Raw genomic sequence first — 22,423 nt, forward strand, 5'->3', positions numbered from 1 at the left:
ACCAATAACATCTAAAAGGTAATTGGACAAGTACATGGATAGTGAAGATTTAATGGGACATGGGCCAATGGGACTAATTTAGATAGATATAGAATGGAAAATAAGCCAAGTAAGATATGACAATGACTGAAGACTCCATTGACATCAACAGCAACGGTTGTCAGAGAAATCATATGGAATTGTGTATCCTGGGATCTTCAGCCTTCAATTGGAGCCAATGAGCCTGCAAAGTTCTGTACTAAGTCCTGAACCAAGTCAATATGCACTGGATGCAAACTTCCCAGTAGAATCATTTGGTTGTACTGACAGCAGCCCATCAGACCAACAAGATGAGAAGAGAGTAATTAAAATGTATCTTATCGTTCCCTTGCCAGAGGGTTTCTTCACAAGCTGGTCAAAGAACTTTGTCTACAGAAAATAATTATGTATTTTTTTTAATTGATCAGTGTTAGTTTCAAGGTTGCCATTGGAATCTGATTGTACGTTATTTTTGCACACCAAAATTAGCAGGGCCAATTGTTTTTTGAAAAAGCTTTGTCTTCCATATTCCAGTGCATCTATCCACGTTCACAGGCATGGAGTTGTAAAGGATCGGCCCACCATACCTGCACCAACCTGAGTGCATCTACACTCACCCCGTTTGTTTTCATTAGGTCTGGATCCCCTATGCCTTGCAACTGTCTAGATGTCTCTTAAACACAGTGATTATGTATGATTCCGCCACCTCTTCTGGCCACAAGTTCCAGATACCCACCACTGTCTGTATAAAAACCATTCCACTCAGATCCCCTCATAAACTCCTTTTTCTCATCTTAAACCTTATCTTCTTGTTTTTGACAACTCCATCCTGGGAAAGCATTCTGACTATCTACCTTATCTATGTCTTTTATAATTTATATCACCTGATCAGGTCACCTTCAGGTCACTTTCTTTACTCCATCCAGGGAAAACAAACCCAGCCTATCCAATCTCTCCTGATCCAGAACCTTCCAAACCAACCAACATCCTGGTGAATCTCCCCTGCACACTCTCAAGCACTACTGCATCCTTCATAAAGTGTGCAAACAAGAACTATACACAATACTCTAAACGTGATCTGACCAGTGTTTTGTGAAGTTGAATTTTTGTATTCTATTTTTGTATGCTATATCCTGACCAATGAAGACAAGAATGCCATATACCTTTGTTCACTATTATGTCTCGTCTTGCCACTTATGGGGACCATGGACTTAGGCCTCTCTGTTCATCAACATTTCTTTCTGCCCTTCTATTTACTGTATAGAACCCACACCTATTTCATCTCTTAAAATATATCATCTCACTCTTGTTGGGGTTAAGTTCCTGATCTACAATTCCTCTATCCTTAGACAACCTTCCTCACTACCCATTATTCCACGAACTTGAGAATTATACTTCAAATATTCACATCCAAGTCACTGACATATAATCACGAACAAATATCCCACCAATAAACCCTGCTGTACACCACTGGTCATGCACTTCTGATCAGTAAGACATCTCCCCATCATTGCCTCCTGCCTCCTATCATCAGGCCAGATTTGAATCCAATTAGCTAACTCACCTCAAGTCCCAGACACCCTATCTAAGGACCAGCCTAACCATGCAAAATCTTGGCAAATGCATTACTAAACACCATATAGAGAACATCTACTACACTGTTAAATCTTCTTAGTTACCATCTGAAAAGATTCATTCAAATTGGTGAAAAAGGGTTATTTTGCAACACAAAGCCATGAGGCCTATCCTTGTGTTTCCCATTGGATTTTCTCCTACCACTGATGTATAAGATTCACCAACATGCAGTTAACTGGCTTATCTTTGGCGCCCTTCAGAAATAAAGTAACTACATTAGCTGCCCTCTAGCCTTCAGCTGTGATTAATGAAGACGCAGAAGTACAGGGGTGCAGCTATCTCCTCCCCAGCTTCCCACAGCAGCGCAATAGTACTGTTTAATAAAATGTTAAAAACGCTAATAAGTACATTTGGTGATATTAAAAACACATTTTCTGTCCAATTTGTCCAATTAATTTATTCAAAGCTTTTGTTGAGAAGTTTTCATTTTATATCACTTCCGATTACCAGGTAGGATTTTTGTTAGAACATCAACAAAAACTTCTGTGGATTTAAGGAAGTAAACTAGTTCTCAAATTAAAGTCTAGTCTAATTCACGATAACACAGAAGATACAGTTAATCTGACACAAAATGACAATATTAATAGAATAATGAGTACCTTATTATCAAGGTCAAAAAGATAGGAGTCATCTTCTCGTACATCTGCTTCTGCATCTGTTATAAGTTCCCCCACATACCTTGCACAAAAAAGAATGTATTTGAATTGTTTTAATTGATCTTGTATAGTGTTAGTAAAAAATCCATTAACCAGCCTGACTGATGGAACAATATTTGATCTTGGATTTCTTTTTTTAGGAATCTTAAAAACTATTTATTTTCCAACACAAATTTTAAAAGGTGAATCATTGAGCACATTGAGAAATGTTTGCCATTATCAATACATGAAGAATAAATATCAATTTTATTCAAATTCAATGTATGGTATTCTACAAGGTAATCATGAGGATAATGTGGCAACAGTGATTGTGAGAAGCAGCTCATTTACAGGGCAATCCACAGTATACATTAACACTCATCAATAATCCAATAAAGATTCCAGGGCTGTGTCTGGACTTTGAAAATCCCAGTGCTGAGGCTAGCTGAAACAACCTCTAAATTGTGGGCTAACATGCCCATTCCTCATTTCCTACTGCCAATTACATAGGCTGGTTATGAAAGGCCTGTTTTGCTGACTCTCCACATCCCAGAGTACTTAGGGGCAGTTTGGACAACACCAAGGCTTCAGATGTTACAAAGCCAAGATCTACCAACAAAACATTCTGGCAGACAGCAAAGGAAGCAATGAGCTTCGACAGCTGTGAACACTGCCCTGATTTCAATGACTTTAAAGTCTCTGACATTTAAACAGTTAAAAATTGTTGAAGTAAAATATTTTTAAAATCTAATTTTTTTTTAAATTGAAAATTAAAATGCAAATAAAGAACTGAACTAACACAATCCATTTAAAAATAAAATTTACCTTCCAATTTAGCTTTCTTTTCCACTTTGGTTCCAAACTCATTATCCCCAGCTAAATGAACTGAGTCTCAGATCATGCACAAAGTCAGACCTGGCATAGGATTTGTCAGCAAGTGCTGAGTATTTGTGCTTCACAGCATATGTGAAGTAGCCCAGGATTTAATCCAGCCCATTACACTATGCATATTGCCACTGGAATATTTCAACAGAAGTATGCTTTATCAGGATATCCAAACTCAAGGCTAATGGAGGCAGTTACAAGCTAATGTACATTTTGATTTGAAGAATGACCCAAATACGTCATTTTTTGCCAAATAAGAAGCAAAACCATGAACCAGGCTGCCAATATTTAAAGACAAACACACTAGAAGATTGAAAATCAACTTTTACAGGTCCTCTTGTCTCCAGGGATAATTATATGATTCCTTTAACAACTTTTAAGCAAAATATTAATGTCAGAGGCAAATTGACAATACAAGTGCTCCAGTACCTCACATAACAAAGTATCTGAGATAAATACATCAGTCTCCTATGTAATCCACCGGTACAACAGACAGGTTGATTTTGATCTTGGAATAAAATTTGAAGAATCAAATATAAATGCAAAGCAGCTATTTCTGCTTTTATCTTCAATAGAAATTTCTAAGTGTTGTACCATTTAGATGGAAAACACATTAACTTCAGCATTAAAAGAGACAACAAATTTAATTTAAAAAGATGTTAGAAATGGTCAATAAGTTAAGCAGCATCTGTGCAAAGAGAGAATACTTCAGATGTAAATACACTGCTGGATCAACTCAGCTGATCAGGCATTGCGGAGGGAAATAGACAACTAATATTTTGGATCAAGACCCTTCACCTGGACTTATAGAGTGGAGGGTAGTCAGTATAAAGAGGTGAGGAGTGGTGGAGCAAGACATGGCAAGTGATAAGTTGTTTCAGGTGACAAAGGATGAATGGCAGACAAAGGGGAAAGGGTGGAGCACGGAACAGTGAAAGGAAGGCATCTGGTGGGGGAGTGTGTGGCTGATGGGCAGAAGGAAAGGTTGGAGGAGAGAAAATGAATGATTGGGGGCTGATGGAGATGGGGTGGGCAGATGTAAGCAGAACTGAACAGAATGGAAAGAGAGAGATCAACTTACCTAAATTTGGACAATTCAATGTAGACTGCCCAGGTAAAACATGATATGCTGCTTATCTAGGTTGTGTCCTTCCAGACTCTATCATTTGCAGCCCTTTGTTGTCTTAGTTATCACATCCCAACCCTCTCACCATTTCCACTCTTCACTACTCCATCTGCTTATTGACCCTGGATCCACCAATCATTTGTCCGCTCGTGACCTACCCCTCAGCTCTTTATACTGGCCCTCAATCTTTCAATCAAGATTATGGGTCTTGACTTGACATGCTCACTGCCCATCACCCTTTGCATGTGCTGCCTGATCCACTGAGTTCCTCCAGCAGTCTGTATTTTGGCTCTAGATTCCAGCACCTGTAGTCCATTGTCTCGTTACCATTTCAGGTCCAGAACTCACCTCTGAAGAACATTAACTGTTTCTTCCTGATCTGGAAGATTAGATCCTATGGAATCCAGTGAGAGCTAGTTAGGTGGATCCAAAACTGACTCAGAAATAGAAAGCAGAGTGGTAGTTGAAGGTTCTGTTTTGGAATGGAGACTGCTATAAAGTGATATGCCAGAGATATCAGTGATGGGACCTTTGTTGTGCAAATACACAAGGATTAACCAATAAGACTCCAGATGACAAAAAATTAAAAGGAGTTGGTCATAAATGAATAAAGTTTTTGTAGATTACAGGGGGATCTTGATCAGCTAAAAGTGTGAGTGACATTTTGGAAAGTCAAACCAGCAACATGCCTAGAAGATGCCAAGAGCAGTGCCTCTCCATCCCCGTGAATGGCTTGTATCGCCCCAGCAAAGGATTCATGTGGATTTTGCCAGATCATTCATGCGCACAAATTTCTTGGTAGTAGCGGATATAGCTACTAAGTGTCCCCAATGATCCCCACCACAACCTTGCACACTGTTGATGTTCTCAAAGACTGGTCTTCCAGAACATGTAGTCAGTAACAAAGGACCACAGTTTGTTGCAGAACAGTTTCAGCCCTAGAACCCGAGATTGTTTTACAGCCAAGCAGAGTGACCCCTTAGTCAAGAAAGACATTATCCAACAAAAGAAAGAAATCCACTATAGCGATTAAATCTTTAGGCCTGAATGGGATCATTTAAAATTTACTCTGTGGATGTCTATATAGTACTTGTGTTATATAGTATATTATATACACGTTGTATAGCTAAGCAGGAAAGAGTGTTGTGTACTTAACAGTTCAGTAATATTTGAATAATATTGTAAATGTGGCCTGCAACTAGTGGACTCTGGATCAACTGTTGTGATGCCTGGTTTTGTGAACTTCAGTTCTGAATTCCGTTTGCTTGCTTTTATTGTTTGCACAATTTGTTTTTTTCTCTCTCTACACACTGGGTGTTTGACAGTCTTCTTTTGTTTTTAATGGGTTCTATTGGGTTTCTTTGTTTCATGGCTGCCTATAAGACCAATCTCATTTGTATACAGTATACATATTTTGATAATAAATTTACTTTTAACTTTGAACTTTAAAATACACTGTTTAATAAAGTATTCTTTATTGTTTACATAATTCATTACTAGTTAAATGTTTTTTATATACAAGTTCTTGTATATAAAAACATACAACATTCTTGGAGTTAGAAAACGTAACAAACATGAAAAAAACTTGAAATGCACTACTGTTCACTCAGTACCAGTAGACCAGATCATAATGATAGAGGAGCTGCTGGAAATCTTGAAACGATAAACAAATCTCCAGGGCCTGACCGGGTATATCCAAGAACACTGTGGGAGGCTACTCAAGAGATTGCAGGAGGCCTAGCTGAGATAGTTGCATTACAGTTAACCACAAGTGAGGTGTTGTAGACTGAGGGGGTAGCAAATATTGTGCCTTTATCTAAGAAGGGCTGTAAAGAAAAACCTGGGAACTTTAGAACCAGTAAATTTAAATTCCATGGTTGTTAAGTTACTAGAGAGGATTCAGAGGGGTAAAATACACAATTATCTGAAAAGATGGGATTTATTCAGGGTAGGCTGCAAGGCTTTGTGCATGGGAAGCATAACTCACAAATTTGATTTGAGTTCCTTGAAGGAGTAACCAAGAAAGCTGATGTGTGCAATACACTGTCTATATGGACTTTAGTCAGACCTTTGATAAGTTTCTACATGGTAGGCTGCTCTGGAAAGTTAGATTGCATGGAATCCAGGGAGAGCTAGCTAATTAGACTCACAATTGGCTTGATGGTTGGAAGCTGAGGGTGGTAGTGGAAGACATTTTTTTGGACTGGAAGTCTGTAACTAATGGGGTCACTCAGGGGTGCTGGGCACCTTGTTGTTGTCTATATCAATGAATATTCAAGGCATGGTTGACACTAAAAGGGGGAAAAAAGTGGTACAGCACACAGCAATGTGTATCAAATATCACAGAATGTTCTTGATCAGTTGAGAAAGTGGCTGAGGAAAGGCAAATGAGAGTGCTTTTATAATAAGTGTGATGTAGTGCATTTTGGAAAGTCAAATCAACATAGCAATTCTTTACAGTTAACAGCAAGGCCCCAGGCAGTGTTGCAGAACAGAGTGATCTGGAAGCTCAGGAATATGGTTCCCAAACAGTGTAAACAAGGTATTGAGGAAGGCTTTTGGCATGCTGGCAGGGTATTGAACATAGGTTATGAGGTCAAGGCATTTGTGAGGCTGCACTTTAAGTTCACCTTTGGTCACCCTGTAATAGAAAAAATGTTATTAAAATGGAAATACTGCGGAACATATTTACCAGGACATTGCCAGGACTTGATGTTCTGAGTTACAGGGAGAGACTGGACAGAGTAGGATTTTTTCCTTAGAGCACAGTAGACAGAGAAATGTTCTTGTAGAGTATAAAATTATGATAGGCATTAGAAGGGTGAATGCACTCAGTCATTTTCCCAGAGCTGGGGAATCAAGAACTTGAGTGCATAGGTTTAAGGTGAGAGAGGAAAGATGTAATAAGAATTTGAAGAGCATTTTTTTTCTAAAAGTGATAATACATATGTGGAATGAGCTGCCAGAGGAAATAGTTGAAGAAGGTACAATAACAATTCGTTAAATCCACTTGAACAGGTACATGGATTGGAAACATTTAGAAGGCTATGACTCAAAACTGGCAAACAGGGCCAGTCTGAATGGGCAACTTGGTCAGCATGGATCAGTTGGGCCAAAGGGTTCGTTTCCCTGCTGTATGACTGCATCTCAATACAGCTTGAATATTTTTGTGCAAAACAGAAAGGATTTAGGGTATTGAAGTGGATAATGTGAATTATGTGGGCAGTTGGCACTACAGGAAACTGTAAGTAACAATTTAAGATCAATCTGATGGACAGGAGAGGCTGGTACAATGGTACGATCAGTTTAGCCATACATTGTTCCAACACCATAGTGCAGTCAAACACTTACTCGCAGATAAAATGACCCTTGGGAATGTCCTGCAGTGACCGAACGCCCCAGCCCATCTTGTGTGTACGATACGTCTGAAGTCGAACCCTAAGCAGACAGAATAAACAACAAAATAAATTGTAACTACACCATGGTTCCAAGCAGGTTGTTGAGAAAAAACTTGCTTTTTTAAACACAGGTTATCTGCCAGTTATTACCTAGTCACTTACCTCCCCGTTAATTGCAAGATTTTTACTTTGCATGAAAACTGACTACAGCGCTTGTCCCATATGGCAAGTTGTGCATTTCAAAATAATTCAATATGTATAGATAATACAGGTAATGTCAGCAAATCTTCTGATCTTCATATGTAAATACAAATCATGGGGATAATATTTCAGAGGAAACCCTTCCGATACCACACATAAGTTGTTTGTTTAGTTTTTCTTGAATGGATAATTGCTATTAACTTGCAAGTGGAATTTTCTACGAAATGAAGTTAAGCCTGCAAAATTACTGCTAGTAACATGGAGAATTCAAACCTATAAAATTCATATTGTTTAGTATTAATTATTCAATGGGTTAGAAACCATAGCTTTGATTCCAACAGACTATACTCAAATCATTAGCACTGTTTCCTTATAAACCGGAAGCCAATGAACTGAAGGGAAAACAATCCAGCGGCTGAAGTCAGACCTTAAATAAAGGTAGAATGTTATAACAAGTGGAAGTCAATCACCCCAGTCCCAGGAAATCACTAGGTGTTCCTTTGTCCAGTATCCTGGACCCAACCATCTTTACTAATATATGTAGTAATTGCAACTCCTCAGCAAATGAAGCAGCCCATTCCTGGATGCAAAGAGACCTAAACAATATTTAGACATGGGCAAATAAATGGTCTATACAATAGCACCATTAATATACCAGACAATAACTATCTTCAACAAAAGAATGTCTAACCACACACATCAGTAACATTTAATGACACTGCCATCAATAATGTTGATCATCACTAAGCAGCAGCTCAGCTGCACCACCAAACCAAAGGCCTTTCTTCTGTCTACAAAACACATGTCAGAGCGATGGTGGAATACTCACCAATTATCTCAATCAGCACAGCAATAAGAACTCTAAAGAAGCTTAAAGGTAGAAAACCTGTGCCGAACAATTAGCGGGTGTGTTCAACTATATTCAGAAGTTCCCACCTGCCCCAAAAGGGCCACAATCATACCAGTGCCCAAGGAGGGCAGGGTGAGCTGCCTTATCGACTATGGGGATGCACACGGAGACCAACATCCGGTGCTGCTGGCAGATTATCAACTCGGTGAAAGATGCTCTTTGGTCGGCCCGAAACTTGATGGTCTACCACCATATGGAGATGTCCGTGGGAGAATGCTGCCAACTGGCACATTCTCAGCTGCAGGAGTACGTGCTGACGGACGCACTTAAACATGGTGCAGCCACCGCAAAGGCCCAGTGGGGAAGGACCACAGTTTAGGGTTCTTCTCCCGCGGGAGTTGAGGGGTCCGGTGGCGGGGAGTTTACCCCTCAACAATGATGTATAAAGATGAACCAACATAGTGCCACGTGAGTGGCTGAGGGTGTGGAAATGTATAGAACATAATGGAAACATCTGTAAAGGATTGAGTGTCATCAAATAATTTTTTGTACATAATTTTATTTTTGAATAAAGTATATTTTGTTTTAAAAATAAAAGACTATCTAGTCGCATTCACATCTGCAGTGATGAAGTGCTATGAGAGGTTGGTTATGGCTAGAATCAACTCTTGTCTCAGCAAGGACCTGGACACACTGCAATTTCCCTATGCCACAACAGGTCTACAATAGATACAACCTCATTGGCTCTTCACTTGGCCCTGGATTCACTGGACAATTCTAATACTTATGCCAGGCTGCTGTTTACTGACTACACTCAGCACTTAATACAACCACCCCTATAGGTCAGATCAAAAAGATAAAACCTGGGCCTCTATACCTCTCTCTGCAACTGGATCCTCAATTTGCTTACCGGAAGATCACAGCCTATGGAGATCGAAAATAACACCTGACAATCATGACTGGTGCACCACAGGGATGTGTGCTTAGCTAACTGCTGTACTTTCTCTGTACCCATGACTGAGTGGCTAGGCACAGCTCAAATGCATCAATAAATTTGCAAAGGGTTGACTGACTTGATGTGCACCTCTATGACTACAAAACAGAAGAGACCCAATACAGAGTGTATGGGCAGTAATTAAAAATAAATAAAGTTAAAGAGAGGCCATGAAATATCACTAGCAGACAATATTAAGGGGATAAGACAGTGTCCAATGAAAGAATAAGTTCCTTTGGGGTCCAAAGGGTCAAACTATGTGTGGAGCCAAGGAAGGTGGGCAAGGCTTTAGGTTAATAATTCGCAGCTGTATTCACCAATGAGAAAGACATAGATGGAGAGTTCAGGCAGAGGATTGGAGATATTCTAGAAAACATTAATATTAAAGAGATGGCATTCGATATTTTAAAATATATAATGGTAGCTAATTTGCCATGGCAAGAAATCTACAAGTACAGGAAGAGATTGCTGGGCCCTGGATGAAAATTTTGGCACCAATGCTCGCCACAGGTGAGGTATCAGATGACAGGATGACAGCTAATGTGTTTCTCTTAATTTAAAAGGGCAGCAGAGATAAGTCAGATTACTTCAGGGCAGTGAGCCTTATTGGAAAATATTACAACAGACAAGATATATTTACAATCAGAAAGGCAGGGATTATCAGCACAGCCTTGAGGGTTAAAAATCCTGTCTTATTGAATATTCAAAGAGGAAACTAAGTATATATTGATAGTCCGGCTGGTGGCGCAGTGACATCAGCACCAGACTCTGGAGTGTAGGTTCCCGAGTTCGAATCCAGTCGGGCCGCACCTAGACACGCTTTCCATCCATGCCGGGTTAAGTGTTGAGCTCACAACTAGGCCTCGTTAAAAAAAAAACACTGCGTTGTGAGAAGGACGTTGGGCGGGGGGGAGGGACCACTCACAGAATCTTTCCTCCAAGACGACCACTTGAAATAAGAGGTCGCCAAGGCTCTGGCAGAGTATGGCACGCACAAAAAAAATGTGTATTGATAAGAATAGTGCAGCAGATAGTGTCTATGTTAACTTTAGTGAGGTCTTCAACAAAGACCTGCATGAAAGGCTGGTCCAAAAGACAAGTGCTCTCAGGATCCAACTTAAACTGGCTAACTGGATTCAAAAGTGACTATTTTTATTTCTATTGTTTTTGCACAAATTTAACTATATATATAGATAGATAGATCGATAGTTAAATGCAAATTATCCATGCCTATGCCAGGAAGATGGCCCCCAAGGACAACTTCTAGGAGAATACCTCAGACAGCAGGCAGGGGACATGAAAATGGAAGTGGGTGAAGCTGGTCCTGTCAACAGATAGCACAGGTGGCTGACATAAGAAAGTCCTACCAATGGTTGAAAATGGGAGGGCTGAGGGACAGCACAGAGATGCTGCGCAGGGCTGCACACAAACAGAAACTAAATACAAGAGCAATAGAAGCAAAGGTCCATCACACTAGGCATGACCCAAGATGCAGACTGTGCAAGAAATCTGCTGAAATCATTCAACACATAGTAGCAGGGTACAGGCAGGGACAGCACATACTGAACGGCATAACTAAAAGTTGCAGGAATTGTGTACAGGAACATCTGCGCTGAGTATGGTTTGGACATTCCCAAGTCCAAATGGGAAACACTCAAGAAGGTAGTGGAGAATGACAGAGCTGAGATCTTGCGGGATTTCCAAATACAGTCTGAAAAGCAGGTACTACCATCATATAGCGCTCAATGGAAAAACATTGAGGAGGGGATACTTCCCATCCCCATACAGGCAATTTTGGCTGATAACAACCTACAAAGGTACGTAAATACTATTGATAACCCATGGGTGAAATGGACTCTTAAAATATGGAAGACTATTATAAAAGAATATAAACTAGAGGGAGATATTGCAATTCTTAAATGGTGCATATATGACTAGGATTTTACTCCGAATAAACTGGATGCGAGATTTATGGACTGGACAGCTAAAGGAAAGACGGTTCTTTGCAATATAATGAAGAAGGGACACTGTTCAGTTTTGAAATGCTTAAAGAGAAACACTTATTAGAAAAACAAGACTTTTATCGGTATTTACAGATGCGACAGTATGTTAATAGGACAGTTTAAAATGTAACCCCCAAGGCAAGTAAATGTTTGATAGATCTATTTAGAGAAACATATAATTCAGATAACAATAGTAGAATCATTCCAAGAGTGTATAAGGGTTTGTCAAATCTTAAAACACATTCAACTTCATACATTAAAACAAAATGGGTGAAGGAAGGAGGGATAATTGTATCTGAGGAAGAATGGACAATAATATGGAGGTATCAATGGAAGTGTACCAGTTCACCGAAATGGAGAGAGTTCGGATGGAAAAACTTAATATTTTATTACACCTTCTCAGAAATCCCATTATGATAGCAACCTCCCTGTTTGCTGCCAAAATTGTGGAAATCAAAATGCAAACTATTATCATATTTTCTGGGAATGCCCTGTTATCAAAGACTATTGGAGTGGGATACACAATGCCCTACAAGACATCTTTAAATGTGAAAAATCCTTAGAAAGTAAGACCATATATTTTGGGTATATACCTCAAGAATGGTTGTAAAGAGATAAATATTTCATGAATATACTGCTGGTGGCTGGTAGAAAGACTTACTAGGAAATGGTTATCACAGGAGAGCCCAACCTTAAATGCATGGATGGAAATTACAATGGACATTTACAAAATGCAGAAGATAACATCATCTGTTAATCCTAAATTAGAACAATTTGATTCATACTGGGAAAAACGGTTTAACTACATAACGCCTCATAGGCCTGATTTTATTCTCACAAATCAATGAATATGTTGTAAAAAAGACCACTCCCTACTTGTACGTAGTTTTCTCCTTTCACTTGTTCTTTCTTTCCTCTCTTTTCTATAAGTGTATACCTCTGATAAATATTATGTGGAGATTTGTGGCATTTATGACTATATGATATATATGTACAATATCTGAAATACATCTTATGGAAATATTTGTTTGATGGTGAACTTCAATAAAAAAAATAAATTACAAAAAAAAAGCAGGTACTGGCCAACCAACCAACCAGATATAGTAATACTGGACAAAGAGTAGAAGAAAGCAATAGTAATAGATGTAGCAATCTTGAATGACAGCAACATCAGGAAGAAAGAATGTGGAAGGTTAAAGCCAAAGTAATCCCAGTGGCGGTAAGAGCATTTGGAGCTGTGACACCTTGTCTAACAAATGCCGGAACAACATCTGAGACCTTGGTCCAGAAGAGAGTAGTACTAGGAGTAGCAAGTATATTGCACTGAACGCTCAAGCTCCCAGGCCTCTGGTCGAGGACCCGAGATTGAGGGAAAAATACACACACACACCACCCATAAGGGGTGAGAAAAAAAATACACAAACTTAACTGTAATTGACAGTTTTTCCTGATATTATCATGTACTGCATTGTACTGCTACTGCAAAGTTAACAAATTTCATGACTGATGTGGGTGATATTAAACCTGATTCTGATAATAGGAAGCAGGATATGGTGGGATGTTGCTTTTCTGACTGGAAGTCAATGATCAGTAGATCACAAAGTTCACTAGAGGTCATGGATTAAGGCAGAGAAGTGAAAAGTTTAACAGGAACACGAGGAAAAATTTCTTCACTCAGAGAGTCATGAGAGTACAGAATGAGCTGCCAGCACAAGTGGTACATGCGGGCTCAATTTCAACATTTAAGAGTAGTTTGGGTAGATACATGGATGGCAGTGTTATGGAGGGCTCTGGTCCAGGTGCAGGTTGATGAGACTAGGCAGTTTAAATGGTTCTGCATGGATGAGATAGGCTAAAAGGCCTATTCCTGTACTGTACTTTCCTATGCCTCAATGTTCCATATCTTCTGGTTCCACATACACACACCAACCCTTTGGTCTCTTTACCTTGTTACTCTCCTTTTCCTTCACTATGTAAGTGTATTAAGAGCAAGAGGATAACCAGGAGAGCACAATTTTAAGGAGACTGGAGCAAAGTATAAGGGCGGATATCAGAGACAAGCTCTTTCTTCCACAGAAGTGGAACACCCTACCAGGGGTACTGGTAGAGGCAGACAATAGTAGTAATAGTGTGAATAGCATCATACTCGACTAAGGGGTTGTCTCTTGGTGGGTCTTCAGGTGTCTGTAGAAGCTGATCTGGAATTCTCATTCTGGTGCATGTGGGCAAGAGTAAGTGGTGGCTGTGGTTAGTGGTTGGGTCTTTTGGCTGTTCAGACTCTTGTTCTGCAGCTGCCACTTATTCTCTGCAGCACAGTGATCATTCTCATGTAGCAGAGCTCCTTCTTGAACAGATTTCCTCGGGTCTATCTACTGAGTGCAATGTCTTCTGAGATTTTAGATGTAATGTTGCATTTCTTCAGACTGATTTTGATGTCTTTGAAGCGTTTTCTTTGCCCAACAAGGGCTCGTTGACCTTCCTTCAACTGGAAGTAAAGGATCTATTCACAAAAAGAATCAGATTGCAAAACCCTACAGAGGATAGTAAAAACTGTAGAGAGAATCACCAGTGTCTCCCTTCCTCCTTATTTGTGACATTTACTGGGAGTATTGTATAGGAAGGTCTCGAACATTGTTGAGGACCTATATATACCACCCACCCCACAATTGCTTTGACCCACTACCGTCAGGAAGAAAGCTACAGGAGAATCAGATTACTACAGCCAGACTCAGTAACAGCTTCTTCCCCCAAGCTATGAGAATATAAATACCCTGCCACCACTGAGTTCTTGTCACTTGGACAACAAGCTGTTTACTGTAACTGATTACCTGTGCTGCTCACTTTACTTGCATTTTGAATTATGTTTTATTAACTGATTTCAGGTAATATTTTGTTTTATTTGCTATGTGTGATATATGTATTGTGGACGCACCATGGTTCGAGGGAATGTTGTTTCGTTTGCTTGCAAACATATACAGTCAGATGACAATGAACTTTAAACTGTTTGGGAAGATGTGAGTTTGGCTTCCGGCTGTATGAGGGACCCTTCAAGGTGATCCAGCACAATGGATCCATGTGTGTCATGAAGGTGGGTGGCCGGGAAGAGACTTTTGCAGTGGACCGCCTCAAACCGGCGTACTTGGACACTGAGCAACCAGTGAGAGTACCCGCACCGTGCCAACAAGGCCGACCACCCAGGCAAGCCACACAGACTGGGGGCTCCACTCCCCCGATGGACGTTTCTTTGGGGGGGGGGGGGGGCGATCTGCATACACAGGACTCAAACCGCCATCGGGAGTCGCAGGCAGATGTGTGGCTCGCTCGGGGCGGACCTTCCGGGGACTGTCTGACATCACGTCCGCCCCGCTGGTCACAGGGACCCATGGGAGGGGAGATTTAAGCGCGTGAGTTTGAATCAGTAAAGCCATTCCGAGTTCAGCTCTCTCTGCCTCCGTGTGTTCCTTTTGTAGCGCTTTGTGCGCAACTACATTGGTGACCCCGACGTTCCAGACAGCATCTGGAACCAGCGACTCTGCAACCAGCCATGAATCCGAGCAATTTACACAGCGCGGTCTCTCTGAAGCTTCCAACTTTCTGGGCCACTCAGCCCCACGGTTGGTTTGAGCAGGCTGAGGCCCAGTTCAACATCAGAGACATTACAACCAACGCTGCGCGGTACTACTGCGTGGTCAGCACGCTCGACCAGGGGACGCAGGCCAGATCATCAACTTCCTACACCAGCCACCAACTGAGGACAGGTACACTAAGCTTAAGGCGCTCCTGATCTGTACCTTCGGACTCCCCTGTTGCGCGGCTCCTACACATGGACGGCCCGGCGAATGCATACCATCCGAGCTCATGAAATGACATGTTGGCGCTCATGGACAGCCATAAGCTGTACGTTTTATTTGAACAGTTGTTCCTTGAGCAAGTGCCAGAGGACATTCGCCTCCTCCTCACGAGTGAGGATTTCAGCAACCCATGCAGGGCAAGCAACGCAGAGCAGCCTCCATGGGCCTAGACACGATCGCGCGCCCCAAAGCTCAGGCTCTGCAACCGAAGCCGCCGAGAAAAGACGGGGGGGGGGGGGGGGGGGAAAAGACAAAAGTTCGGAACAATGGTGTTCCTATCACCAAAGATAGGGCTCAGGCGCATGCCGCTGCCATCCACCATGTGCTTTTCCGGGAAACACCGGGGCCAGCCATCGCTAATGGCTACGAAGGCTTGCCACCGAGACAGCCTCCTGTACCTCCGGGACTGACACTCCGGGCAGCGCTTCCTGATAGACACTGGGGCCGAAGTCAGCGTACTGCCCCCCCCCCCCCCCCCCAACATGGACACTCGTAACACGGTCTCAGGCTCTGAACTCACTGCCGCAAATGACACCAGTATTCGGACAAACGGCCTGCAAACTATCGCAATGCATTTAGTGTCCAGCCGTTTCACTTGGACTTTCACGTTGGCAGTGGTGTTACAGCCACTACTAGGGGCAGACTTCCTACGAGCCAACTGTCTTCTGGTCGACTTGAAGGCGGGTATTTGGTCCACACCGAGACGTTCCAGACTTTCCAGCTTGAAGAAGCCAAGCTACCAGCCCTCCACCTGGATTCCGTGACCCTCTTGGGTAACGAATTCGCCAGGGTGTTGGCGGAATTCCCCTCCATAGTCACCCCTCAGTTCTCCACGGCCGACCCCAAGCACAGCGTGCAGCACCGAACCCCCAAGCAAGGACCGCCACTCTCAGGCCTGAGCTCTCAGGCTCCCACCCGACAAGCTCCACCTCGCCAAGGAGGAGTTCCATAAAATGGAAGAGCTGGGAATTGTACACTGCTCAGACAGCCTGTGGGCATCCCTGCTAGACATGGTGCCCAAGTCCGCAGGAGGATGGAGACCCTGCGGAGACTGCCTACAGAAGGCTCAACGATGCCACAACGACCGACAGATACCCGGTACGCCACATCCAGGACTTCATGACGAACCTGCTTGGAGCGACCGTCTTCTCCAAAATCGACCTGGTCAGGGGACACCATCAGATCCTAGTGCACCCTGACGACGTGCCCAAGACAGCCCTCATCACCTCGTTCGGCCTGCTCAAATTCCTGAGGATGCTTTTCTTTCTCAAGAATGCAGCCCAAACTTTTCAAAGGCTCATGGACTCAGTACAACGCGGCCTGGATTTCGTTCTCATCTACTTGGACAATATCCTGGTGGCCAGCAGTTTGTACCAAGAGCACGTGGCACATTTGCGCTAGCTCTGTTAATGCCTGAGTGACCATGGACTGGCAATCAATCTGGCAAAGTGCCAGTTTGGGTTGACGGAGATCGACTTCTTCTTGGGCCACAGAATCAACCAACATGGCGCAGTTCCCCTACCGGACAAGGTCCAGGCCATCCGCCTGTTCCCCAAGCCCAGCACGGTCAAGGGCCTGCAGGAGTTCATAAGGATGGTCAACTTTTATCATCGGTTCGTGCTGGCGGCAGCCTGCATCATGAGACCCTTCTTCCGCATAATGGCCGGCAAATCTAAATAAGTGGCAGGGGATGCAGAGTCCACGGAGGTGTTCGAGCAGACCAAGGAGGCGCTGGCAAAGGCAGCCCTCCTAGTGCACCCGAGAGTCGATGTACCCACGGCACTCACAGTCGACGCTTCAGCGGAGTCCTGGAGCAGCTCGTAGAGGACCAGTGGCGACCACTCGCTTTCTTCAGCCGGCACCTATGGCCACCAGAGGTGAAGTAAAGCGCCTTCGACAGAGTTGCTAGCGCTCTACCTGGCTGTCCAGCATTTCCAGTACTTCCTCGAGGGAAGGGAGTTCACTGTGCATATGGACCACAAGCCCCTCACCTTCGCAATGGCCAAGGTATCGGACCCATGGTCAGCTCGGCAGCAAAGGCACCTGTCCTTTATTTCAGAATTCACCACGGACGTCCGCCACATCGCAGGGAAGAACAATACCATCGCCGACACACTGTCTCGCCCCTGCCTCCACTCAGTAGACATACCGTCCACAGGAATAGACTACGCAGTACTGGCGGAAGCACAACGGTTGGACACCGAGATCCTGGCTTACCACACTGCCGTTTTTGGGCTCCAGTTAGAGGACGTCTCCATCAGCCCGGCAGTGGATCGACTCCTGTGTGACATGTCTACTGGCAAACCCCGACCCGTGGTACCAGCGGCATGGAGACGCAGGATGTTCGACATGCTGCACGACCTGGCCCACCCATCCATCCGGGCGCCCATCAAGCTGGTGGGCAGATTCGTCTGGCACAGTTTGCGCAAACAGGTCGGACACTGGACCAGGACCTGCGTACACTGCCAGACCGCCAAAGTCCAGCGGCACATGAAGGCTCCCCTTCAGCAGTTCCAACCAACGCAAAGGAGGTTCCAACACATCCAACATCATCGGCCCTCTGCCAGTTTCCCAGGGCGCCAGGTATATCTTTACCATGGTAGACAGGTTCACCAGATGTCGGGAAGCCATACCGCTCGCAGACATGTCCACTGAGTCCTGCGCCAGGGTGCTCATTGCAAACTGGATCTCCAGGTTTGGCCTCCCAATGGACATCACCTCCAAGAGAGGGGCTCAGTTCACGTCTGGTTTGTGGACAGCACTGGCACAGCTCCTGGGTACCCAGCTGCATCACACCACAGCGTACCATCCCCAGACCAGCGGTTTGGTAGAGTGATTCCACCGGCATCTCAAATTGACCCTGATGGCGTGCCTCAGGGGCCCCAACTGGACGGACGAGCTTCCCTGGGTCCTACCGGGCATCCGCATAGCCCCCAAGGAGGACTTGGGCACCTCCTCAGCGGAATTGGTCTACAGCACCCCCCTGATAGTCCCGGGCGAGTTTGTACCAGAGGCCCGAGTTTCGGATGAAACTCCAGCAGCGGTGCTAACATGGCTGTGGGACAAGGTAGGGACCCTAGCACCAGTCCCGACCTCCAGGATTGGTCCCATGCCATCCTTCACCCCTGAAGACCTCCAAGAGTGTGAGTATGTTTTTATTCGCAGGGGCATGCACAGGTCACCTCTACAGCGGCCGTACAAGAGACCCTTCAAAGTGATCTGGCACAATGGATCCACGTGTGTCATGGAGGTGGGTGGCCGGGAAGAGACTTTTACAGTGGACCACCTCAAACCGGTGCACTTGGACACTGAGCAACCAGTGAGAGTACCCGCACCACACCGGCAAGGCCAGCCACCCAGACTGGGGAGCTCCACTCCCCCGATGGACGTTTCGGGGGGGGAGGGGGGTGATGTGGCAGTCTGCACACATGGGACTCGAACCGCCATTGGGAGTCACAGGCAGACGTGCGGCCTGCTTGGGGTGGACCTTCCAGGGACGGTCTGATGTCACATCCGCCCCGCTGGTCGCAGGGACCCATGGGAAGAGAGATTTAAGCGCGAGTTTGAATCAGTAAAGTCATTCCGAGTTCAGCTCTCTCTGCTTGCATGTGTTCCGTTCGCAGTGCTTTGTGCGCAACTACAATATTGTCAAATTTTATGGAGGGCTGGAAACATTGCAGGTTGAGCAGTGACTGATATAGAAACTGTCTGCATTATATTCAAAAGAAAACCCAGTGCCCTATATGTTTGGGCAAAGGCATTCATGGATATTTTTGGAGGTCTTCTTCAGAGTGTGATGTAATGGCATTGTCATCTGCATTCCATGATAGTGGTGGTGCTGAACTTGTTCTTGGCCCTGAAGCAGTCGAGGTTGAGAAGCCTGTTGTCATTCTATGTGTGATTGGGATTCCCTCAGGCAGGTCTTGGCCAATGAAGTGAAGGAGGGCAGTGATAAAGGTGGCAAATAGGACACAATTATATAGTCTTGTTGGACTGTCTTGGCAGTGAAGAGTTCTGATTCAACACTGTGGCTGGTATGCAGTAGTCTCAGTATTCCTAAGAACTTGTCAGGCAGCCATGTTTTGATAGTATATGCCTGAGAACTTAATCTCCTGTATCAAATCTCTTTGTCAAATCTATGAAAGCCAAGTACAAGGGCTTCCTTTGTTCACACGTTTTTCCTATAACTGGCATGCTGTGAAGATCATGTCTGCAGTACTGCTAGATGGGCAGAAAGCACATTGCGAGTCAGGAAGTATTTCTTCAGATAACAGGAGTTGGTTGTCAAGGATATGTGCAAGAACTTCCCCTGTTGTTGACAAGATGGAGATGCCTCTGTAACTACTATAATCTCCCTCATTTCCCTTTTTGAATATGGTCATTATTAGAGCATCCCAATGAACTGAAGACAGTTGTTCCCTTTCCTAGACCTTCAGAAGCAGGGCATGTATGAGGTGCAGGAGTGCTGGTCCACCTTCCTTGAGGATCTCTGCTGGGATCCTGTCAGGACCAGTGGCTTTTTACTTTGCAGGCTCCTGACAGCATCATAGGGGTTTCCCCAAGTCTTCTTTCACCAGTATCTGAAGAATTTAGTTAGTAGCCTTTGGTTCAACAGTGGTTAAGTTCTTGAAAGTGCTCTCTCCGACTGCTGATATCCTTCTGATCCCTTGGCAAGTTCTTCCCATCCTCTGAACTTTGGTTTAATCAGCTTTTGCAGTCCACCAAGAATTTTTTTAGCTTCCTCTCTGCTGCACACTTGCCTTGGCTCTGGGGTAAGGTTCTCCTTTAGCTTTGCTGCAGATGTTATTCTGTCCAGCACAAAAGGCTTTCCTTTTCTTGAAGAAAATTTGTTCCATCTCAATGTCATTATCATCAAACCAATTCTGGACGTACCCAAGGATGCTTTTGCAGGTATTGAGGATGGTGGATTTGAACAGAACCCTTCCTTTCCTATGGTACCCTTCCAATGGCTGAAGTCCTGACTGACCCTGGCATTGAAGTCCCCTAAGAGAATTATCTTTTTTCCTTGAGGATGCTTGACAGTGTTGCATCGAGGCAAACACTGAGGCCTCTTTTTCATTCCTATGTAGGATCAGAGTTAATTGACATCTGATTGTTGGCAAGCACCATGCACCATGGGACGTTCACTGTTCCCCACGGGAAGCTCAGAGAGTTGACTGACAGGCTGGTTCTTTATTGCAAACCCAACACCATTTATCCTGGGCTTGTCAGCTGCCTTCCCTTTCCAGAAGGTGCAACCGGCCTTCTCCTCCAGATGGACTTCTCCAAGGATTATCACATTGTCATGATGGAGAGATTTCGGAGTTCCTGAGATCTCGAAAGTGATATTATCAGGAGTTTAGCTCCTATTAGGGTCACCCATGGTGGTAAGCTCCAGGGGGAGGCTCCAAACAAAGAGTGATCCAACAAAGACTTCAATGGTGGAGCTGGCAAAAGATGGTGGACCCACCACAATGGCAGTGAAGCCAGAGGAAGGCTACAGCAGTGAAGGGCTCCCAATCATCTTGTATTCCATGCCTTTGGACCCTAACCACAAGCTGTCAAGGACCAGGTGGTTGCTGCCTGGCTTCAACCTCCCCACTTTAAATAAAGTCAGATACAGACATTCTCCTTTAAGAGAATCTACCATAACATACTGGATTAAGTCCCATGAAAATCAGCAAGTGCTATAGGGGGGTAGGATTGTGAGGTCTGAAAGGCCATTGTCATGAACTAGCACATTGGGCAGTGGGCATTTGATTCTGTCACTGGACTCTTGGACTGAGGCAGAAAGAGCCCTTGGCTTGCTGAACCCTCAAATGAGCAGCCCTATTTAGGATTCACTCTGTTCACCCCACTCTGGGAAGGCATTGGAAATGGTACCTTAAAAATAACCTGTTCAAAACCTTCTAACTACATTACTATGTTCAGAGGAATCACCATACAAGGTCAGAAACAAAGGAGCATGACAGTCTGATAAAACAGTGATTGACCAGAGAGGAAAACTACAATCATTGCCAAAGGACTTAGGGGATGGTAGAGGCAGACATATTACGAGCATTTAAAAAACTCCTAGATAGGTACATGGATGACAGAAAAAAAATGTAAGGCTATATATGTAGAAGGGAAGGGTTAAGATTGATCCTGGGGTAGGTTAAAAGGTTGGCACAATATCTGAACTGAAGGGCTTGTAGTGTGCTGTAATGTTCTGTTACCAGCCTGTAGTACTTCACGGCCCTATTTACACTAATTCCTTTTTAAGCAGTGCATAACACTGAAGAACTTCCCATTTTCAGTGTTCCACAACTACTATATGCCTTCTTTTTCTTTATCAAACCATTGGTATTCCCTGACAAGCAGGGTTCCCTGAACTTGCCATCTTCATCCTTACAGCAACACGCTGGCCATGAATTCTATTTCACTTTTGAAAGACTCCCACTTCCCTTAACCTGCAAGTAGCTGCTCTCTGTCTATGCTTGTAAGGTCCTGTTTAATGATACTACATTAAGTCTTTCCCCAATTCAGACTTTATGAACCATCCTATCCATTTCCTGAACTATGTTGCAACTTACCAAGTTCTGGTCAGTACTGCCCAAAGGCTTACCCCATATTCTGAGTTTTATCTACTTGCCAAGCTTCACTCCCCAGAATTAGGACTAGCACCACTCCATCTCTAGTCAGACTATCTATGTACCAAGACAACAACAGTTCTCCTGAATGCACATTAAGAATTCCAACCTGTTTAATCCTTTCACACAAAGGTGATTTCAATTAATAAGAGAGAAGATGAAATCTTCTGTTACAACCTGTCCTTCTTAACCTCTGAT

General features: G+C 43.7%; 1 protein-coding gene across 6 annotated transcripts in view; it reads right to left on the bottom strand.

The window, feature by feature from the left end:
- Positions 1 to 22,423, bottom strand: part of LOC132407663 (histone-lysine N-methyltransferase EHMT1-like) — a 188,174-nt gene that overhangs the window by 11,622 nt on the left and 154,129 nt on the right. For all 6 annotated transcript variants that reach the window (XM_059994490.1, XM_059994485.1, XM_059994484.1 and 3 more), the window contains 2 exons: positions 7,651 to 7,737; positions 2,253 to 2,331 (listed from right to left, as the gene is read on the bottom strand). In XM_059994490.1, coding sequence (XP_059850473.1) covers positions 2,253 to 2,331; positions 7,651 to 7,737 — 166 coding nt within the window. The remainder of the gene's footprint in view (positions 1 to 2,252; positions 2,332 to 7,650; positions 7,738 to 22,423) is intronic.

This window comes from Hypanus sabinus, chromosome 18 (assembly GCF_030144855.1).
Source record: "Hypanus sabinus isolate sHypSab1 chromosome 18, sHypSab1.hap1, whole genome shotgun sequence".
Classification (NCBI taxonomy): Eukaryota; Metazoa; Chordata; class Chondrichthyes; order Myliobatiformes; family Dasyatidae; genus Hypanus; species Hypanus sabinus.